The 21,755-nt window shown below is 40.1% G+C and overlaps 1 protein-coding gene across 1 annotated transcript in view; it reads right to left on the bottom strand.

Annotated features, from left to right (window-relative positions):
- Window positions 1-804: 804 nt before the first annotated feature.
- Window positions 805-21,755, bottom strand: part of TMCO1 (transmembrane and coiled-coil domains 1) — a 40,585-nt gene continuing 19,634 nt past the window's right edge. The window contains exons 6-7 of the mRNA XM_012511248.2: window positions 16,070-16,214; window positions 805-1,390 (exon numbers count right to left, since the gene is read on the bottom strand). Coding sequence (XP_012366702.1) covers window positions 1,292-1,390; window positions 16,070-16,214 — 244 coding nt within the window. The 3' untranslated portion in view covers window positions 805-1,291. The remainder of the gene's footprint in view (window positions 1,391-16,069; window positions 16,215-21,755) is intronic.

Genomic DNA, 21,755 nt, shown 5'->3' with positions numbered 1-21,755 from the left:
GGGGCTCCTAATTCCATATATTACAGGGGGAAGATCATGGTACAAACATCCTTCTCCCTTATGAAAGGGCATGGCAGAAAATGAAGGCTATTGTGACTAAAAGGAAGCTCTGCAAGATTAACAACATATAACTATAACCTTGTCTCCAAGGGAGATCTAAGAGTGCCCCCACAAGAATCTGAGAGACCGTAATAAGATAGGAAGAGAACAGCTGAGAACCCTCTTATTTATTTATTTATTTATTTATTTATTTATTTATATTTAATTTTTTTTCAGACATCAGTGTTACTTGCCAAGACCCTCATTTTTAAACTCCAGTGAGTTATTATGTTCCTTTCCACTCTTGCTTTCCAATTCCTACACCAGGACAACTCTGTATTTTGAGTATATGAGTCAAGCATGGCAAAAAGTACAGTACCTTAAAAACTTTTATTTTAGTCCTTCCTGGCCCATGCTAAAACTTGTATCTTGGCCGGGCGCGGTGGCTCACGCTTGTAATCCCAGCACTTTGGGAGGCCGAGGCGGGCGGATCATGAGGTCAGGAGATCGAGACCACGGTGAAACCCCGTCTCTACTAAAAATACAAAAAAATTAGCCGGGCGTGGTGGTGGGCGCCTGTAGTCCCAGCTACTCGGAGAGGCTGAGGCAGGAGAATGGCGTGAACCCGGGAGGCGGAGCTTGCAGTGAGCCGAGATTGCGCCACTGCACTCCAGCCTGGGCGACAGAGCGAGACTCCATCTCAAAAAAAAAAAAAAAAAACTTCTATCTAGAAATACGGCAAAACAAAATGAAACAGATCTCTCCTTGTACATAAAATAGCTAAAAATTTGGCCTCTTTATTGATCTTATGTCATATATTTGGCTTGGAAAAAAAAACAAAACAAACAGTTACAATTAAGCGTTATACAAACTAAATTTTTCTTCTAAATCTCTAAATGCTCATAGAGAGCCAACTTGCAGGGCATACACAAGGCCTTGAGAGTCGGTCCCACAGAAAATACTTATGTAAATGAAACAAGAAGGATGCTATTTGTTTTTCATTACATAAACATCACCTGAACTTAACTAATCAATCCACTTATTTGATAAAAATCATCTAGGACCAAAAGCACTAACAAGTTTGCTGGCTGCCATTTTCACTCTAATCATACCCAAAAGGCCTAGAAATAATTCAAAACTAGAAAGAGGCCCAAGTAGTAAGGCTACCTATGGCTCTTGATAAAAAACAGTTGCCAGTCTGATGTGTATGTGTCTAGAAAGAATGATAGAAAATAAAGAGTTCTGCTTGAGTTCAAGAGAACTTCCCAGAAGGAGGTGGTGGGCCAAGAAATCCACCTGCCTGCTTGGTGGCGGCTCGTGAAGGGGCAAGGCCGAGAATCTTCTGAATGTTCTGTGAAGAAAATATAGAAAGGATTGGGTTTTAATATCAAATATACAGAAGATGTGTTTCATGTAGCTCTCAGGCAAAGGGAACTCATATAGATTAAAGGAACCATTATGACCTGCAATAGGATGATTATCACTATGTTTTTGTTTTTTTGAGACTGAGTCTCGCTCTGTCACCCAGGCTGGAGTGCAGTGGAGCAATCTTGGCTCACTACAAGCTTTGCCTCCTGGGTTCACACCATTCTCCTGCCTCAGCCTCCCGAGTAGCTGGGACTACAGGCACCCGCCACCACATCCGGCTAATTTTTTGTATATTTAGTAAAGACGGGGTTTCACCGTGTTAGCCAGGATGGTCTCGATCTCCTGACCTCGTGATCTGCCCACCTCAGCCTCCCAAAGTGCTGGGATTACAGGAGTGTGTCACCGCGCCCGGCAATCACTATATTATTTTTAAAAAGGCCTACAATGTAATGAAAATCATAGAACAGTAAAAGCCTTCCTTACCTGATGAGACCTTGGTCTACTAATGAAAGTGGTTGATTTTTTTCAAGTAGAGAATCATAAAAGAAGATAATCTTTTTAACAAGAAGCATATGAAGAATATTCATTAGCTATTTCTTATGGGCATTTTCTTTGAGTACGGGTCTGCTGGCTGGATTTGTCATTACTGCACTGTCTATAATTTTCAGTTTCGGCCGGTGTGGTGGCTCACACCTGTAATCCCAGCACTTTGGGAGGCTGAGGTGGGTAGATCACTTGAGGCTAGGAGTTCAAGACGAGCTTGGACAACATGGTAAAACCCCATCTCTACTAAAAATACAAAAATTAGCTGGGCATTGTGGCATATGCCTGTAGTCCCAGCTACTTGGGAGGGTGAGGCATGAGAGTCCCATGAACCTAGGAGGCAGAGGCTGCATGAGCCAAGACTGCACCACTGCACTCCAGCCTGGGCAAAAGAGTGAGATTCTGTCTTAAAAAAAAAAACAAAAAAAAAACTCAGTTTCAATTTCTTTACAGTGTTGAAAGTACTCAGAAACCTGCAAAGCACTCTGAGTTCAGAATTCTCCTAAATTTTCAGCACCCTGTCATCTTTTTCCATTGTTTCACCTACATCTAATGCAATTTTTTAAGAAACTCACTTTTACACTTTTATTCAGTTTTTAAAAACATATTTTGTTCTCTTTTTTTTTTTTTTTTTTTTTTTTGAGATGGAGTCTCGCTCTGTCATCCAAGCTAGAGTGCAGTGGCACGATGTCGGCTCACAGTAACCTCTGCCTCCTGGGTCAAGCGATTCTCCCTGCCTCAGCCTCCTGAGTAGCTGAGATTACAGGCGCCTGCCACCACACCCAGCTAATTTTTATATTTTTTTTAGTAGAGAAGGGGTTTCACCATGTTGGCCAGGCTGGTTTTGAGCTCCTGACCTCAGGTGATCCGCCCGCCTCAGCCTCCCAAAGTGCTGGGATTACAGGCATGAGCCACTGCGCCCAGCCAATGTAGCATTTTATAAGAGGAAAAAACCTTAGAAATCCTGATTATTCTTGCCCAATTCCTTCATTTTATATTTGAAGAAACTAAAATTCAGAAAGGTATGATGGATGGCTTATCCAGAATTACAAAGCTAAATTAAGAGCACAGTTAGAATTTAAACCTATTGTGTTTTGACCCTTAATCTAATGGATTCTTTTACACAGTAGTTTCTATGTTAAAGTTCTGCTCTTCAGAACAAACTCCATTCTGTGGTAGGCAGGTTTGCATGCATTAAACTATTCATCCAGTAGTTACCGAGTACTACTGGACATAAGATACTATGAGAATATCCATAACCAGGCTTCTCTACAAGCATACACACCCTCAATCCTTCATCATGAAGAATGATGACTACTATGGATAAGAGTGTGTATCGAGGTAACTGTTAGAATACAAGAGAATGTTTAAATATGGAGGACATAACTTTAAGGACTCATCTAAATTATATTTACCATAAAATATTTCAGTACATACATTCCACAATACTATAGCTCATGCTTTAAGAAGACATCTGAAATGGGTGAAGAAAACATCAATCGTTAGTACATTAGGATACTTCTCCTTAGTAAAGATGGAGAATGATCGGACTTTGTATTTCTTTTTCTGAGACGTGGTCTTGCTCTGTCACCGAGGCTGGAGTGCAGTGGTGTGATCACAGCTCATTGCAACCTCCACTTCCGGGGCTCAAGCATTCTTCCCACCTCAGCCTCCCGAGGAGCTGGGACTACAGGCATGCCACCATGCCCAGCTAATTTTTGTATTTTTAGTAGAGTCTGGGTTTTGCCATGTTGGCCACGCTGGTCTCAAACTCTTGGACTCCAGTGATCCGCTCACCTCAGCCTCCCAAAGTGCTAGGATTATAGGGGTGAGCCACCATGCCCGGCCTACTTTGCAATACTTTTTTTTTTTTTTTTTTTGAGACAGAGTCTTGCTCTGTCGCCAGGCTGGAGTGCAGTGGTACGATCTTGGATCACTGAAACCTCTGCCTCCTGGGTTCAAGCGATCCCCCTGCCTCAGTCTCCCGAGTAGCAGGGACTACAGGGGCACACCACCATGCCCAGCTAATTTTTTGTATTTTTAGTACAGACGGGGTTTCACCATGTTGGCCAGGATGGTCTCGATCTCTTGACTTCGTGATCCGCCCGCCTCGGCCTCCCAAAGTGCTGGGATTACAAGCGTGTGCCACCTTACCCGGCCTGCATTACTTTTATAATAAAAATAGCTCATTAAAGCTCGCCTCTAAAAAACCCATTACACAAAGCAGTAAAAAGACCAAATGATGTCACTAGTTTGCAATTTCTTTATTTAATTAATATTTCCTGAGCACCTACAATGTATTTAGTACTAAGCTAGGCATTAAGGGAAATTGCTTTAAAGATAAAATTTGAAACAGTAAGACATACAGAATTAGCTGCTGATAAACATATTTGTCTAGTTAACAAAAACAGTAATATAGCCTAGACAAAATACACAAAGGATTCTTGCTCAGTTATTCTGAAGGGTCAAATAGATGAGTCCTTATCATTTTAGAGATTAAAAACCAATGTAAAAATGTTGGATGCCCTTTATAGGTTTACCGCGATTTAAAGAAGATGATTGAAAAAAATGAAAAATAAATAATATTTTGAAGAAATGAGAAACTGAACTGGTAGTCTGTTGAATTTCATTTACTAACTCAAAATATTTAAATGACTACTGAGGGTAAGCCACTGCTCTAGATGGGAATATCTCAAATAGCAATAGCAGCAACAAAAAAGTGTTAAAAATGAGACACTTCAGTAGCCACAGCCAAAGTACATGGAAATCCAGGCAACTCTATACTTTCCTTTACTCTGTACTTTCCTTTCCTTGTGGCTCTTGCCACAAACCCATTTTGGGAACACTAAATTAAATGTATCGGTGTTACATTACACGAGTATTTGTATTTTAACACAAACGCTCTGCATTTACTGCATGCAATTTTATCCTTTAGTGAAATTCTAAACTAATCTGTTTAAATTCCTATAGTCTCACAGGTGAAACCTAGGTCTTCTATTTTTCTCAGATAGATTTCCCCTGCTTTCCCATCAGTGAAATCTTTTCCCCTAAAACCCATGTAGGAACTAAGTGATGGTCTCAAGATGCAGGCGCCACAGGTAAAAGGACCAGACGTCACTAATATCTCTACAGTAGTAACATCATACATTTCTACACACTTTAAAGTTTGCAAACAGTTCTAAGGACTAGATAGTAGTCCTTAGTTATCTCTGCTGTTGAGACGAGAAAGTTGATGTAGGGAGAGGTTACAAGTCAGAAAGTGAACTGATATAACTCAAAGTGCAGTTTTCCTTTATTAAGCCACCTCTCTGTAACAGACTGTTATCTTAGGAATAAAAAAATCACATAAAGAAGTTAAAAAAAAAAAAAAGGAATAAAAAATCGTGTAACAGGCCGATTTTTAAAAAAATCACAATTATGTTGTTAAATGAGCAAATGGTTTCTCTCTCTCTCTCTCTCTATATATATATATATATATAAACATACACATATAAAATATAGTTGCTATGCAAAAAACCCATAGAATGTACAATGCAAAGAATGGACCCTAACATAAACTATAGATTTGGGGGTAATAATTACATGTCAGTGTAGATTAATCAATTGTAACAAATGTACCACTCTGGTGGAGAAAGTTGATAGAGGGGTGTGCTATGCATATGTGGGGGCAAGGCATATATATGAAATCTCTGTACCTTCCACTCAATTTTGCTGTGAACCTAAAACTGTTCTAAAAAATAAGGTCTATAAAAGGGAATATAAAGTATTTAAGAATATATAGTAAGATAATAGTTGTATTAATAATAGTTGTATACTTTTTCTCATACCTTGCCTTCCCCAACTTTTTGAAATACTGCTAAATGGAATACTTTTAAAATAAAGGAAAATATTCCTGTGGGTGCTATTTTAAAGTGAAGGTCATAGTATGAAGCTAAAAAAAAGAATAACAACAATAATAATGGTTAACAGTTACTGAGTACTTACACTCTGCAAGGCATTGTTCTAAGCACTTTATATGTATGTCCTCATTTAAATCCTCACAACTTAATGGACATTATTATCCTTGCATGCAGATAAGAAAAATAAGATACCAATGGTCAGGCTGTAATTCAATAAATACTCACTGAATACCACACTGTACAGCAGGCACTTTTGTATATATTATCTCATTACATCTTTCAACAATCTCATCCATTAAACTTAACCTGACTGCTTTCCTATAATCTCTCAATTTTTCTTTCTTTCTTGAGGTCAAGTTTTCAGGCCTTGTTAATTAGCAAGATTTAGTTTTGAAATATGCATTTAGGCCAGGAGTGGTGGCTCACACCTGTAATCCCAGCACTTTGGGAGGCCAAGGTGGGTGGATCATCTGAGGTCAGGAGTTCGAGACCAGCCTGGCCAACATGGTGAAACCCGTCTCTACACGCGCCTGTAATCCTAGCTACTTGGGAGGCTGAGGCAGGAGAATCATTTGAAACCCGAGGCAGAGGTTGTAGGAGATCGCACAGCTGCACTCCAACCTGAGTGACAGAGCAAGACTCCATCTCAAAAAAACAAAAAAAAGAAAGAAATATGCATTTAGCTAAAAGATAGGAGTTTTAATATATAATAAAGATGCTATGAAAGAAAATACAAATGCAAAATATAGTAAGATGCAATCAAGTTTTGGAAAAATGTAAAACAATTATTTTGAATTCCTATCCAGTCCTGTGTAACAGGGTAACAAATGAAGAGTGTATACCCAGAAAAGAAAAACAAAGGAAAAACATTTTCCCATAATTGTGTCTTCTATTGGCAGGAAAACCAGAAAAATACAACCACAGGATTTGTGTTCTTTCCTCTTTACCAAGATTAAGAACCAGTGATCAAGAAAAGGAAGTTGTTGGTTGCTAACTGGATATTTTGGGAAGACCCAGGTCAATGGCGATAAACACATTCTGCTGAATTTTATTCCTTAGTCATTTAGCTAAAATAACACACCTATGGCAATCCTCAATTCACTCTGTTAGTTTCTCTGACATTTGGCAACCAGTCTTCACTTCCAATTAATCGCAATATCTCATTAATTCCCACAATGTAATCTTTCCTCTATCAACAAAGCTGTATATAAAATCTAATCACTTCAAAACGACCCTTTCCAATATTACCAGGGCTCTCACATTATATCTGACTAGACTATTTGGGAAAAATAATGTAGAGATTAAATATTTACTAAAAGAACCTGATGGTACAAGCTTGGTATTGCTGAAATATTATTGGGTTAGCAATCAGAAAATTTGGGTTACAGTGCTGACAAACTGGACAATAAAACAATAGGACTATCTTTTCATTTTACCAAATCTCAATTTCCTTACTGTTAGAAAAAGAGGGTTGACTAGATCAATCATTTTCAGACCCTTAAAGCCTTTAATAACTCTTTTATTTTTTAATTTTTAAAATAAATTTCTATTCTTTTTTTTTTAGAGACAGAGTCTTACTCTGTCGTCCAGGCTGGAGTGCAGTGGTGTGGTCTCAGCTCACTGCAACCTCTACCACCTCCCGAGTTCAAGCAATTCTCTTCCTTAGCCTCCCAAGTAGCTGGGATTACAGGCACCTGCCACCATGCCCGGATAATTTTGTATTTTTAGTAGAGACAGGGTTTCACCATCTTGGCCAGGCTGGTCTTGAACTTCTGACCTCGTGATCCACCTGCCTTGGCCTCCCAAAGTCCTGGAATTACAGGTGTGAGCCACTGTGCTCGGCCCATCGTTTTTTTTTTTTTTTTTTTTTTTTTGCACACAATTCACAGAGATTAACAGAAGCCTTTTGAAAAATAAAATGTGATGTATAAAAGCCCAATACAGAAAACAAATAAAATAGGGTAGAAAACTGAAGCTCCCTTCTGGGTCCTTCCTAACACTTATCTTCTAAAGTGGAAATTAAAATTCTGAAAGATAAGCACATCAAATCTGCACTAGAGTAATGTCACTTCCTTTGTAATAATGAATGAATATTTTCTGTCTTAGGTTGATCAAAGGCCCTCTTTGTAATAAAGGTCTTTTATGCTGGGGTCAGGGGATTAAGTGACAATCTCTTTCTCTCCCTCTCACTTCCTCCTTCCTTTCCTCTTTCTCCCATATCTTTCCAATGAAAATGTCCCTAGATCTCTTTTAGCTCCTTCTTTGAGGATCAATCAAGGAGAATATTCTGAATTTTAGCTTAGTGCAGAAAGACAAAATGTTTTATTTTTTGAAAATCTCATAATGGAGGGCATAACCCCAGTCACACTGTGAAGAGTGTCTAAAACTCAGAATAAACTACAATCTTACTGGTTTGAAGAACCAAAAAGCAAGGTTCAGGAAAACCACAGCTACTGAAAATAGAGAAAGAATCCTGGAAAACAGAGAGACAACAAAAAAGGAGGCTCAAATTTTGCATATAAACTCTGCCCCCCAATCTCTGCTTAATTTTTTTTTTTTTTTTTTTTTTTTTTTGAGACAGAATCTTGCCCTGTCACCCAGGCTGGAGTGCAGTGGCGCAGTCTTAGCTCACTGCAACCTCCGCCTCCCAGGTTCAAGCGATTCTCATGCCTCAGCCTCCTGAGTAGCTGGGATTATAGACGTGCACCACCATGCCTGGCTAATTTTTGTATTTTTAGTAGAGACAGGGTTTCACCATGGTGGCAAGGTTGGTCTCGAACTCCTGACCTCAAGTGATCTACCCGCCTTGGCCTCCCAAAATGCTGGGATTACAGGCATGAGCCACCGCACCTCGGTCTGCTTAATTCTTAAACTACGTGCAAGGCAGCCTATAAGCAGCCCAGTCAAGACTAAAATAACTGACCTGAGACTTCAGCTGCCATCTACCACAAAGGAGAGTTTGGAGTTTGAGTGCTGCTATGGTCTGAATGTTTGTGTCCCTTACAAATTCATATGTTGAATCCAAACTACCAAGGTGTTAGAAGGTGGGAACTTTGGGAGTTGATTAGGTCATGAGGGCTCTGCCCTCTTTAATGAGATTGTCCTTTTAAAAAAAAAGGTCCCGAAGAGCTGCCCTGTGCCTTCCACCATGTGAGGATGCAGACAGAAGGCACTCTCTATGAACCAGGCAGGAAACAGGCCCTCACCAGACACTGAATTTGCCTTGATTTTGGACTTCTCAGCCTCTGGAAGAGTAAGAAATAAATTTCTATTGTATATGGTATTTTGTTATAGTAGCCCTAATGGACTAAGACAAATGCCAGGTTAACTGCCTGCCTAAACAAAAATATCAACACGTCTTCCAAAGAGTAAAAGAATCCAGAATATCTTCAACCTATCATTTACATTATCCAGGATATGATTCAAAATTACTAGATACATCAAGAAACTGGAAAATATACTGTTACTTAAGAGAACAGGCTGGGCGCGGGGGCTCACGCCTGTAATCCCAACACTTTGGGAGGCCGAGGCAGGTGGATCACCCGAGGTCAGGTGTTTGAGACCAGCCAGCCTGACCAACATGGTGAAACTTGGTCTCTACTAAAAATACAAAATTAGCCAGGCATGATAGTGGGCGCTTGTAATCTCAGCTACTCAGAAGGCTGAGACAGCAGAATCACTTGAACTGGGAGGTGGAGGTTGCAGTGAGCTGAGATCATGCCACTGCACTACAGCCTGGGCGATAAGAGCAAGACTCCATCTCAAAAAAAGAAAAAAAACAAAAACAAAAAAAGAGAACAGGCAATGGAGTCCAAATTCCAAATGCTGGAATTAGCACACAAGGTTTTTTTGTTTTGTTTTTGAGACAGAGTCTCACTCTGCCGCCCAGGCATGAATGCAAAGGCATGATCACAGCTTGCCTCAAACCTGACCTCCAGGGCTCAAGCAATCCTCCCACTTAAGCCCCCATAACCCAGCAGCTGGGACTACAGGTACATGCTACTGTGCCTGCCTAATTTTTGTATTTTTTGTAGAGACGAGATTTTGCCCTGTTATCCAGGCTGGTCTTGAACTCTTGGGCTCTTGGTCTTGAACTCCTGCCTCAGCTTCCTAAATGCTGAACAGGCATGAGCCACCACACCAGCCCAGCAGACAAGGTTTTTAAAGCAGCTAAATAATTATGGACATAAAATATGGCTCATAATATATTAATAAACAAGAAATCTCAGGAAGGATGCCAAATAAAGCAAAAATTCTGAAACTGAAAAATATAATACCTAAAATTCAAAAATCATTGGGTAGGCTTAGGGTTAACACAGATTAGAAGAGTCTGTGAACTTGAAGACAGATCAACAAAAATTATCTCATCTGAAGAACAGAAAAAAAAAGATTAAAAAAAATTCAACATAGCTTCAGTGTCCTGTTGGACAATACCCAAAACGACTAATACATAAGCAACTGGTGTTCCAGAAGAAGAAGAGAGAGAGAATGAGGCAGAAAACAGTTAAAGAAATAATGATTGAAATTTCCCTACATTTAATGAAAACCATAAGTCCTAGCAGGAAAAACTGAAAAAAAAAAAAAAAAAAACTCTAGGCACATCATAGTCAAATTTCTGAGAACCAGTCTCAAAGAGAAAATCTGAAAGTAGCTAGAGAAAAGTGACATTACTTACGAGGACACAAAGACATGAAGAACTTTTCAGAAACAATGGAGGCCAGAAAATAGTGGAAAGGCATTTAAAATGCTTAAAGGTTAAAACAAACAAAAAAGCCAAACCAGAATTCTATGTCCAGTGAAAATATCCTTCAAGAATGAAGATAAAATAAAGATATTTTCAGATAAATGAAGATTAAGAGAATTTGTCACCAGCAGACTTGCACTATAAGAAGCACAAGAAAGAAAAATGAAATTCCTTAATGCTATACCATGAGGTAAGATTCAGGCAATCCTTCTCAGTGACAAGCTTCACTTCCTGTTACAGCCCACCAACAGCTCTAGATTCAGTAGTCCCTATATCCATTACAAACGTTCATGCCTCCATGTTTCCTATGCCAAGAACACTTAAGATTGGAAAGCTGCCAGGCATTCAGCACTTTGGGAGGCCACGGCGGGCAGATCACTTGAGGCCAGGAGTTTGAGACAAGCCTGGCCAACATGGTGAAACCCTGTTTCTACTAAAAATACAAAAATTAGCTGGGTGTGGTGGCATGCACCTGTAATCCCAGCTACTCAGGAAACTGAGGTGGGAGAATTGCTTGAACCTGGGAGGTGAAGGTTGCAGTCAGCCGTGATTGCATCACTGCACTCCAGCCAGAGCAAAAGAACGAGACTCTGTCTCCAAAACAAACAAACAACAACAAAACAACCGAAAAACCAGGCCTATTTCTTTGCCAATGGCATTCATGGGAAAATCATGGTACAGTCTACAATTTGAGTTTCTGAAAGCCTCATATTCTGACTATTCATTTCACAGGCATCCATAGAGTCAATTCTTATGTAACCTAAGATCTTAAAAAGCAAATAAAACAACAATATGTAACCTAAGATCTTAAAAAGCAAATAAAACAACAACATGTGGAAATAGCAGGCTAATAAGGATTTTAGTTCAAAGGAAGAAGCATATATTCCATGGTAACACTTCAAATGCTGTTAAGGCATTTCAGACTGGATATATTAATATGTTCATAATTCTCTTGTGCATAAGCTAACAGTGAGTAATAGGTAGAGAAACAATTTACAATTAATAAAACAAAAAGTATAAAAGTAGGTGACTTCTGTGATTTTTCCAAGCTCTAAGTATTTCAGACTATTTTTGTTTTCAGAATTTAAGTAATAAAATTATCTGCCCAAGATGACTATCACTCAGGATACTGCAATAAGTAGTTAGAATTCAACTGGGATCTTGGGGAAGCCAACTATATACAAAAGAATAGATCCTTCAAATACAACAGTTTTACATTAGCTATGCAATACTATAGTCCTTATAGACTTTTTTTCTCATGCGTATCATGCAGAGAGAAGGTACTCTCTATGAACCAGGCAGGAAACAGGCCCTCACTAGACACTGAATTTGCATAGACCTGGATAAGTGGAAATAAAAAGTGTAAGTATATATCCCCCTTAACTGAAAACAAACACATGAAATTTTTTTGTGTTTTTTGCTGCCCACCTCTTCCTGTTTTTTGTATTCAACAAGCATGTTTCAGTAGGCTGTACCAGTCTAGGATCTGCAGATTTTCTTATTTTAACTTAATAGCATATACCGTACACTTCAGTTCTCCACAAAGCCTAAAATATTTGCTATCTAGACCTTTACAGAAACAGTTTGCTGATCCGCACTGAAAATGAGCTTTGCATTCCTGATAAAATCAACTGATACACAACTCATCACATTTTTAGAAATAATTAAAAGGAGTGTAAAGACCAGCTTGAGTTGAACTTCCTAAATAATTTTTTTTTTTTTTTTTGAGACAGGATCTGGCTGTATTGCCCAGCCTGGAGTGCAATCTCGGCCCACCGCAACCTCCACCTCCCGGGCTCAAGCAATCTTCCCACCTCAGACTCCCAAGTAGCTGGGACTACAGGCATGCACCACTAAACCCAGTTAAATTTTTGCATTTTTTGTAGAGATGGGGTTTCACCATGTTTCCCAGGCTGGTCTTGAACTCCTGGGCTCAAGCTATCTGTTCGCCTTGGCCTCCCAAAGTGCTGGGATTACAGGTGTGAGCCACTGTCCCTGGCTCTAAATGATAATTCTTAATAACATTTATTTCATTTTGAAAACTCTACAGTTTTAGATGGTGACTTTTTGGTGCATCTAAAATTACTATTGATCCATCACAAGTAAAGTAACAAAATCTGCCTGAAATTAAAACAGAATGGGGCCGGGCATGGTGGCTCATGCCTGTAATCCCAGAAATTTGGGAGGCCCAGGTGGGTGGATCACCTGAGGTCAGGAATTTAAGATCAGCCTGGCCAACACGGCGAAACCCTGCCTGTATTAAAAATATAAAAGGTTAGCCAGGCATGGTGGTGGGTGCCTGTAATCCCAGCTTCTTGGGAGGCTGAGGCAGGAGAATCACTCGAACCTGGGAGGCAGAGGTTGCAGTGAGCCAAGATCGAGCTACTGCACTCCAGCCTGGGTGACAGAGCGAGATTCTGTCTCAAAATAACAACAACAAAAACAACAATAAACTCAGAGTTGCCCTTTGTTGCTTAAAGTGAAATATACACATCATGGTTTTTATTTTTTACTTTTTTATTTTTTTGAGACAGAGTCTCACTCTGTTGCCCAGGCTGGAGTGCAGTGGCGTGATCTTGGCTCCCTGCAATCTCCGCCTCCAGGTTCACACCATTCTTCTGCCTCAGTCTCCCGAGTAGCTGGGACTACAGGTGCCCACCACACGCCCAGCTAATTGTTTTTGTATTTTTTTAGCAGAGACAGAGTTTCACTGTGTTAGCCAGGATGGTCTCGATCTCCTGACCTCATGATCCGCCCGCCTCAGCCTCCCAAAGTGCTGGAATTACAGGCGTGAGCCATTGCACCTGGCCCGTTATGTCGTGTTTTATTAAGATGTTAACCCAAGCCACAATTTTAAAATTTCAGACTTAACAAATTAAAGACCAACATTCCACAGAGATCAAAGGATCTGTGCTAAACCAAAAGAGATCTGTGTTGTCATTACCTTAGCTTTCACTAGGATGAACTCCTGCTATGGTTTGAATGTGTCCCCGAAAAGTTCATGTGGTGGAAATGTAATCCCTCTGCCCTCATAAATAGATTAATGTCATTATCACGGGAGTGGGTTCCTTATCACGAGTGGCTTTGCTATAAGTGAGTTCTCTCTGGTTCTTGCTCTTGCCCTCTCACCACATGATGCCCTCCACCACGTTATGATGTAGCAGGAAGGCCCTCAGTAGATGCCAGCACCATGCTCTTGGCCTTCCTGCAGAACTGTGAGCTAAATTGTCTTTATAAATTAGCCAGGCTGTGGTATACTGTTACAGCAACAGAAAATGGGCTAAGGCAGCTCTATTACAGAGACCATTTCAAAAATTTAAGTATATACCTCAGCTAAGCAAGAGTACAACTTATGGGTGGACATAATCATTTAGCTATTCAACAAACACCTCAAACTCAATGTGTCTTCCAACCAACATACTCTTGTTTCTTCTATTCCCAGCCTCTTAGTGAAACTAGTCCCCATTTGGTCACCAAAATAAAAAGCCTGAAAGTCATCTTAGTTTTTCCTTTCTCCTTCACATTAAATCAATAACTAAGTTCAGCTGGTTTCCCCTTCTATTTATTTCTCAATCTTGTCCCATTCTTTTCATCCCTCTTTTCACTGTTATAGTTTATAACATAATGATTTTTTGCTAGACTATTATAATAGTCTTTCGATGTTTCTGTATTTTAGTCATGCTCCTCTTATAGCTAACCTTCACAATGCAGTAAGTGCCAGAAAATATTTGCCAGGAAAGGAAGTCTTGAAACTTGATTGCATTTAAAAGGAAGAAGAGGGAGGCATTCAGAAATAAGGAAAAACAGAAGCAAAAAGTACATCTGAGTGAGTGTAACATGAAAACTATTAAGCAAGCCAGAATGGGCAAAGTGCTGTATTTATGGGGATGTGATGGGATATGAACTGGGAAAAAATATTAAGCAATACAATGACAAAGATCTTGGTGAGCCATGAACTATAATTTGATTTCCCATTGATTCTCACATTCCAGGGTGATAATGGTTTGAATCTGTGTCCCCCCATCCAAATCTCATGTCAAATTGTGTGGTTTAGCACCATCCCCCTTGGTACTGTTCTTGTGACAGAGAGTGAGTTCTCACGAGATCTGGTTGTTTAAAAGTGTGTAATACCTCTCACCTCTCTCTCTTGTTCCTACTCTGGCCATGTGACATGTCTGCTCCCCTTCTGCATTCTGCCATGATTCAAAGTTTCCTGAGGACTCCCCAGAAGTTGAGCAGATGCTAGCATCATGCTTCCTGTACAACCTACAGAGCCATAAGCCAATTAAACCTCTTTTCTTTATAAATTACCCAGTCTCAGGTATTTCTTTACAGCAATGCAAGAACAAACCAATACACAGGGCAACCAAAAATCTTCTGCCACAGACAGTATTCAGAAGGAGGGGAGAAAAAGAGAATCACTTCTGTAACAAATACTGAAAATTTTATGTTCCTATTTACTGCATGTGCAAACCTTTCCACTACAAAGCCTGCCAAACAGCAGTATGTTCAGAAACTGAATAATGCCCTAAAATAAAGAATTGTTCAGCCAGAGACCTTAATTATCCCCCCCACCTTTTTTTTTTTTTGGAGACAGGGTCTTGCTCTGCTGCCCAGGCTAAAGTCCAGTGATGTAATCAAGTCTCACTGCAAGCTCAAATTCCCAGGCTTTTGTGACCTTCCCACCTTGGCCTCTAGGGTAGCTGGGACTACAGGCACATGCCACCATACCCAGCTAATTTTAAAATTTTTTGTAGAGATGGAATCTCACAATGTTGCCTAGGCTGGTCTCAAATTCCCGAGCTCAGGTGATCCTCACGCCTCAGCCTACCAAATTGCTGGAATTACAGGCATGAGCCACGGCACCCAGCCACCTTTTCACTTTCATAGTCCCATCTCGAAAGCCACTTCATTCTCTAAACATTTCCGCCTGAACCTTTCCCCACTAATTGAATGTTATAGCTCTCTTCCAGGCCTTCATAACACTTTTACTCCTTAGTTCTCACTCTTTTTCACTATGAATGTCAAATCACCAAGTTGGCCAAATGTAAATTCTATAACCTAAACTTTATCTCAACTGTGAATAACCTAAAATTACCACTTTGTTAAACTTACTTGTGCTCCTGAGCCACTAAATGGTGCTGGAATATAATGAAGAAATGGTACTGGGAAGACCAAACCCACTCTCTACTTTTGTAGCTTTAGGCAGTTGTAATAAAGAAGGAGCCTGAGAGCTCTAAGAATGGGATGTGGAATCCATGTTTGGTTTTATTACTACTTCTCATCCCTAAGGATCAGTCATCTAGACCTACAGCCATTTAAAATGGCTTTTGGAAGATACACTGAAATTCTAAAAGGAGCAGCTGAAAGAACTCAGGAACAATGGGTAAACATTTCTAGTATTATAAAAGTAAAAGCTAATTGGTATGACAGCAAGGAAAAAAATACATATTAAATGGTAGATGTGATCACTCACCTGTCGAATCGACATAGTACAGAGAATATACAGGAAAATGAAGGAACAGTCTGTGGTGTCATCTCCCAGCAGATTTCGATGAGACAGTCCTTGGATGTAAGAAAGAGGGGTAAAAGGAAGCTTTGCCACCACTCTACCATCAAATCTAAAAGAAAAAAAAAATACAAAGAATTGTTATCTTTGGAAGACTGACAATTTTCTTACTTCCAAAGAAGAATCTGGGACAGAAATAGAGCTTTAAGTCTCTGATCTCTGAAAAACAGAGAGGGTGACGTGCTAAAAATACACATGAACCTGATGTACTGTGATGTAAGGAAGAGCCTAGATTATTCTCATCAATCTTTTCCTAAATTATTCGTTCTCAATTCTTTTGGTATCAAGACCCCTTTATATACAGACAAATTATTTAGGACCCTAAAAACTTTGTGTTTATGTAGCTTATACTTATTAATATTTACTGTATTAGAAATTAAAAATGAGAAATGTTTAATATTTATTTTTTTGAGACGGAGTCTTGCTGTGTCGCCCAGGCTGGAGTACAGTGGCACAATCTCGGCTCATTGCAACCTTCGCCTCCCGGGTTCAAGCAATATAAAATCTTTTATATCTTTATATATAAGTTATTTAATTATATGAAGTTGAACATGCATGAGACCTTAAACCAGCAACAAATCTGAAAAAACTTCTGATAATTTCTTTATTTTTTTTTGAGATGGAGTCTCGCTCTGTCACCCAGGCCAGAGTGCAGTGGCGCCATCTCAGCGCACTGCAACCTCTGCCTCCTGATTCAAGCAATTCTCCTGCCTCAGCCTCCCAAGTAGCTGGGATTACAAGTGTGCACCACCACACCCAGCTAATTTTTGTATTTCACGATGTTGGCCTTGATGGTCTCGATGTCTTGACCTCATGAACCGCCTGCCTCAGCCTCCCAAAGTGCTACAGGAATAGAAGCTTGTTACAAGGAACAGAAATTGGTGTCTAGCATAATAAATAAAAAAAATTGGGAAGAGAAGAAGGAAGGTGCAAAGAGAGAGATGATTTACAATAGGTGGATTATTTCTTTAAGTGCACTTACTCTGTGACTCCACAGGGCAGGACCACTGCTCACAAGTACAGATATAGGGAGGCATATTTTGGCCCAGTAAAAGGAATTATTTTCAAACTCTAAAAACTACTCAATAAAAGTACTAGTTATCTCAGAAACCACTAAGCTCCTCATTGTTGGAAATAAAGGATGACAAATTATCTGCTAGAGACATTAGTGATGAGCTTTCTGTATTAGGAGAGAAGTTATGTGTTAAATGACTTTTAAGATCTCTTTCAGGCTGGGCGCGGTGGCTCACACCTGTAATTCCAGCACTTTGGGAGGCCGAGGCAGGTGGATCACCTGAGGTCAGGAGTTCGAGACCAGCTGACCAACATGGAGAAACCCTGTCTCTACTAAAAATACAAAATTAGCCGGGCATGGTGGCGCATGCCTGTAATCCCAGCTACTCAGGAGGCTGAGGCAGGAGAATCACTTGAACCCGGGAGGCAGAGGTTGTGGTGAGCCGAGATCGTGCCATTGCACTCTATCCTGGGCAACAAGAGCAAAACCCCGTCTCAAAGAAAAAAAAAATCTCTTTCAATTCTAAAATCCTGTTATTTCAACTTTATGTAAATGATTCAGGAAGAGATGCCAAAAAGAACAAAGAGAAGTAAGTAGCTATATCTAGTCCTTTTTCTGGCAATCTGGGAGTTCAAGTCCTTCCCTTCTTAGTCTAACCTTAGATTTTTTTCCTTAAAGCATCTGCCAGCTGTTAACAAATTTTAAGAGTGTAAGGGATATTATTTTTGTTTGTTTCACACAGGGTCTCGCTCTGTCATTCAGGCTGGAATGCAGTGGTGCAATCATGGCTCACTGTAGCCTTGACCTCCTGGGCTCAAAGAATCCTCCTGCCTCAGCCTCCCAGGAAGGTGAGATTACAAAGGTATATATATCACCATGCCTGGCTAATTTTTTTTTTTTTTTTTTCCTGTAGAGCTGTGGTCTTCCTATGTTGCTCAGGCAGGTTTCAAACTCCTGGCTTCAAGTGATCTTCCTGCCTCAGCCTCCCAAATTGCTGGGATTATAGGAATGAGCCACCACTCCTGGCTTACACAATCTTTTAGTATCCCTTATAGTCTTGGCCAGGCGTGGTGGCTCATGTCTCATAATCCCAGCACTTTGAGAGGCCGAGGTGGGAGGATCACTTCAAGCCATGAGTTCAAGACCAGCCTGGGCAACATGGTGAAATCCTATCTCTACCAAAAAAAAAAAAAAATTAGTCAGCTGTCATGGTACATGTTTGTGTCCCAGCTACTCAGGAGGCTGATGTGGGGGGATCACTTGAGCCCAGCAGGTTGAGGCTGCAGTGAATAGTGATCACACCACTGTACTCCAGCCTGGGTGACAGAGCAAAATCTGATCTCAAAAACAGATGATCAAAGTTAAACTTGGAGAAATTATGTTAAAGACTGAATAACTTTTGTTCAATATAATCAAAACATGTATTAGACTTTTAATTTCATATGCCAGTTTATAAAAATAGATATACAGCCTTTAACTTCTAGGTGCTGACAGTCTAAGACACAGTATTTTTTTAAATGTACAGGGTACAAAGACCAGAACAAAAACATGAATACAGCATTAATACTGGTAAAATGTATTATGCGAACCTCCACTAGTTTGGGAAAACAAAACAAGCAAATAAAAAGCTATTGTTTGCCAGTGTTCTGAATAAGAAAGTTGCTGAAAATAATATACATAAAAACAAAAAAATAAGGCTGGGAACGGTGGCTCACGCCTGTAATCCCAGCACTTTGGGAGGCCGAGGCGGGTGGATCACGAGGTCAGGAGTTCGAAACCAGCCTGGCCAATATGGTGGAACCCCCTCTGTACTAACAATACAAAACAGAGTAGGTAGTAGGCAATGATAAGAAAATTAGCCAGGCGTGGTGGTGCGTGCCTGTAGTCCCAGCTACTTGGGAGGCTGAGGCAGAAGAATTGCTTGAATGCGGGAGGCGGAGGTTGTAGTGAGCCGAGATTGTGCCACTGCACTCCAGCCTGGGCGACACAGCTAGACTCCATCTCAAAAAAAAAAAGAAAATAGCCTTCTTTCCTGCCAACATATCCTTTTATAAGAAACTTGATTATAATGAAACTTTCATATAATTTTCCTCCTTGAAGATACTCTACTTGACTTCTTTGACTTCTATAGCTTGGAAGACCTATATCACACACACACACACACACACACACACACAGCATCTAGTATTTTATGTTGATGAACTGCAAAAATAATCTGGCATTTCAATACTGGTCCAAGGTCTAATAACTTAATCACCAAATATTTGATAAGTGCTTATTATATTATTAACTCTATTAGGGATAACGTATCACATATGCCTGCATATAGCTTTGAAAACCTCCATTCTTTAAAAATTTCATAAATATCATAGCAGCGATATGGGCATTCTCTTCATCTTGTTCCCATCTTTACTGCAGTATTGTTGGTATTTTACCTTCAAGTATTTAACCCTCTTCTGGTTGTTCTAATTCATTGCACAATAGAACTAGAGAACAGCGATGGAGAGAAAGGAAGGGAGGGAGGGAAAAGAGAATTTGGAAAAGATGACAATATTATTTGTCTGATCATATGACTATCTATCTAGAAAACTAGAGAATCAAATTAAAAGCTATGGGAGTTCAGGAAGATGTCCAATTAGAAAATAAAATCACAAAAATTGATAACCTGCTGGGCATGGTGGCTCACGCCTGTAATCCCAGCTTTGGGAGGCTGAGGCAGGTGGATCACTTGAGGTCAGGAACTCAAGACTAGCCTGGCCAACGTGGTGAAACCCCATCTCTACTAAAAATACAAAAATAAGCCAGGCGTAGTGATGCATGCCTGTAATCCCAACTACTCGGGAGGATGAGGCAGGAGAATCACTTGAACCCAGGAGGTAGAGGCTGCAGTGAGCCAAGATTGTGCCACTGCACTCTAGCCTGGGCAACAGAGAACAGAGTGAGACTCTGTCTCAAAAAAAAAAAAAAATTGATAACCTACTTATATACAGTAGTAGCAAACTAGAAAATATGAAATATTACTTATTTGGGAAGGAACTACAGAAAGTATATAAAATAGACTTGGCAGAAATACCATGTTTCTGGATGGGAATACTAAAAATTATAAAGGTATTTAATACCTCAAAATTAATGCACAAATTTAATAAAATTTCAGACAAAACTCAGAAGGGATTATTTTAGAGGAAGCTGACACTTGATTGATTCTAAAATTCATTTGAAAGAATAAGTGCCCCAGGAACAGTGAACAATACAGTTAAAACAGAGTAGGTAGTAGGCAATGATAAGAAAATAGTTTGAAAAACAGGCTGGGGCCAAAGCATGGAATGTCATGACAGCCAGGGTAAGGAGTCTGACTAAAATCAGTAGTCAGGGTCGCATGGTGATAAGTGTGGACTTTAGAGTCTGAGAGACAGGGTTAAACCCCAGCTCAACATTTACTAGCTTGGTGACCTTGAGCAAGTTAAGTAACTTAGAGTCTCATGTCCTCATCTGTAAAAGATTAGAATTCTTATCTTAGAAGACTGTTAAAAGTAAAAGGGAAGGCAGGGCGTGGTGGCTCACACCTGTAATACCAGCACTTTGAGGGGCCAAGGCAGGCGGATCACCTGAGGTCAGGAATTCAAGACCAGCCTTGCCAACACGGTGAAACCCCATGTCTACTAAAAATACAAAAATTAGCTCGGTGTAGGGGCGAGTCCCTGTAATCTCAGCAACTCGGGAAGCTGAGGCAGGAGAATCACTTGAACCTGGGAGGTGGAGGTTACAGTGAGCCCAGATCACACCACTGCACTTCAGCCTGGGTGACACAGCAAGACTCCATTTCAAAAAACAAAAAACAGTAAAAGGGTAACATATATAAAGAGTTCAGTACAGTCCCCAACATAGGTTACTGTTTAATCAGTAGCAGATAATGTTATTAGGCAATGAGTAACAGGCTTCTGAGGATGGCTAACTTAACAATGTTGGATAGAGAGGAGACACCTGAGGGAGCGAAAGCGGGCTGTTGTGATACCAAGCAAAAAGTAATAGTGAAGGAGAAAAAAGGAAATAATCATTGAAACTAGGATGGGAGCTGGTGCTAGGATGAATGGGAAGAGAGGAGGGAGGGATGAATGGATGACTGCACAGACAGAAAACATGGGCTGTTAACTGAGAGGAAGAGAAGGTTGAAAGGGTCAGATTTAATGCAGTACATATCATTAAATTTGGGACAGGACAGATATGGAGTAATGTCTAGTGAAAAGAAGAGGGAGAGGAAGGGAAACAAAAAAGGTTTGAATTCCTGGTGATTAGAATTGAGTACCACTAAAACATATGGATGAGAGTGCTGCTTTCACAGGGAACACGATTGGTTCCAAGTGAGTTTCAAAGTCCGTGGTTGACATTAGGGTTCACTCTTGGTGTTGTACATTCACGGGTTTGGACAAATATATAATAACATGTTATCCACCATTATAGTATCATAAAGAATAATCTCATTGCCCTAAAGAATCCTCTGTGCTCTGCCTAGCCATCCTTGCCTTCCTCCTAACTCCTGGCAACCACTGATCTTTACTGTCTCCATAGTTTTGCCTTTTT

Source organism: Nomascus leucogenys, chromosome 12, assembly GCF_006542625.1.
Source record: "Nomascus leucogenys isolate Asia chromosome 12, Asia_NLE_v1, whole genome shotgun sequence".
NCBI classification, from domain to species: domain Eukaryota; kingdom Metazoa; phylum Chordata; class Mammalia; order Primates; family Hylobatidae; genus Nomascus; species Nomascus leucogenys.
This window is presented reverse-complemented; position numbering and strand designations above follow the sequence as displayed.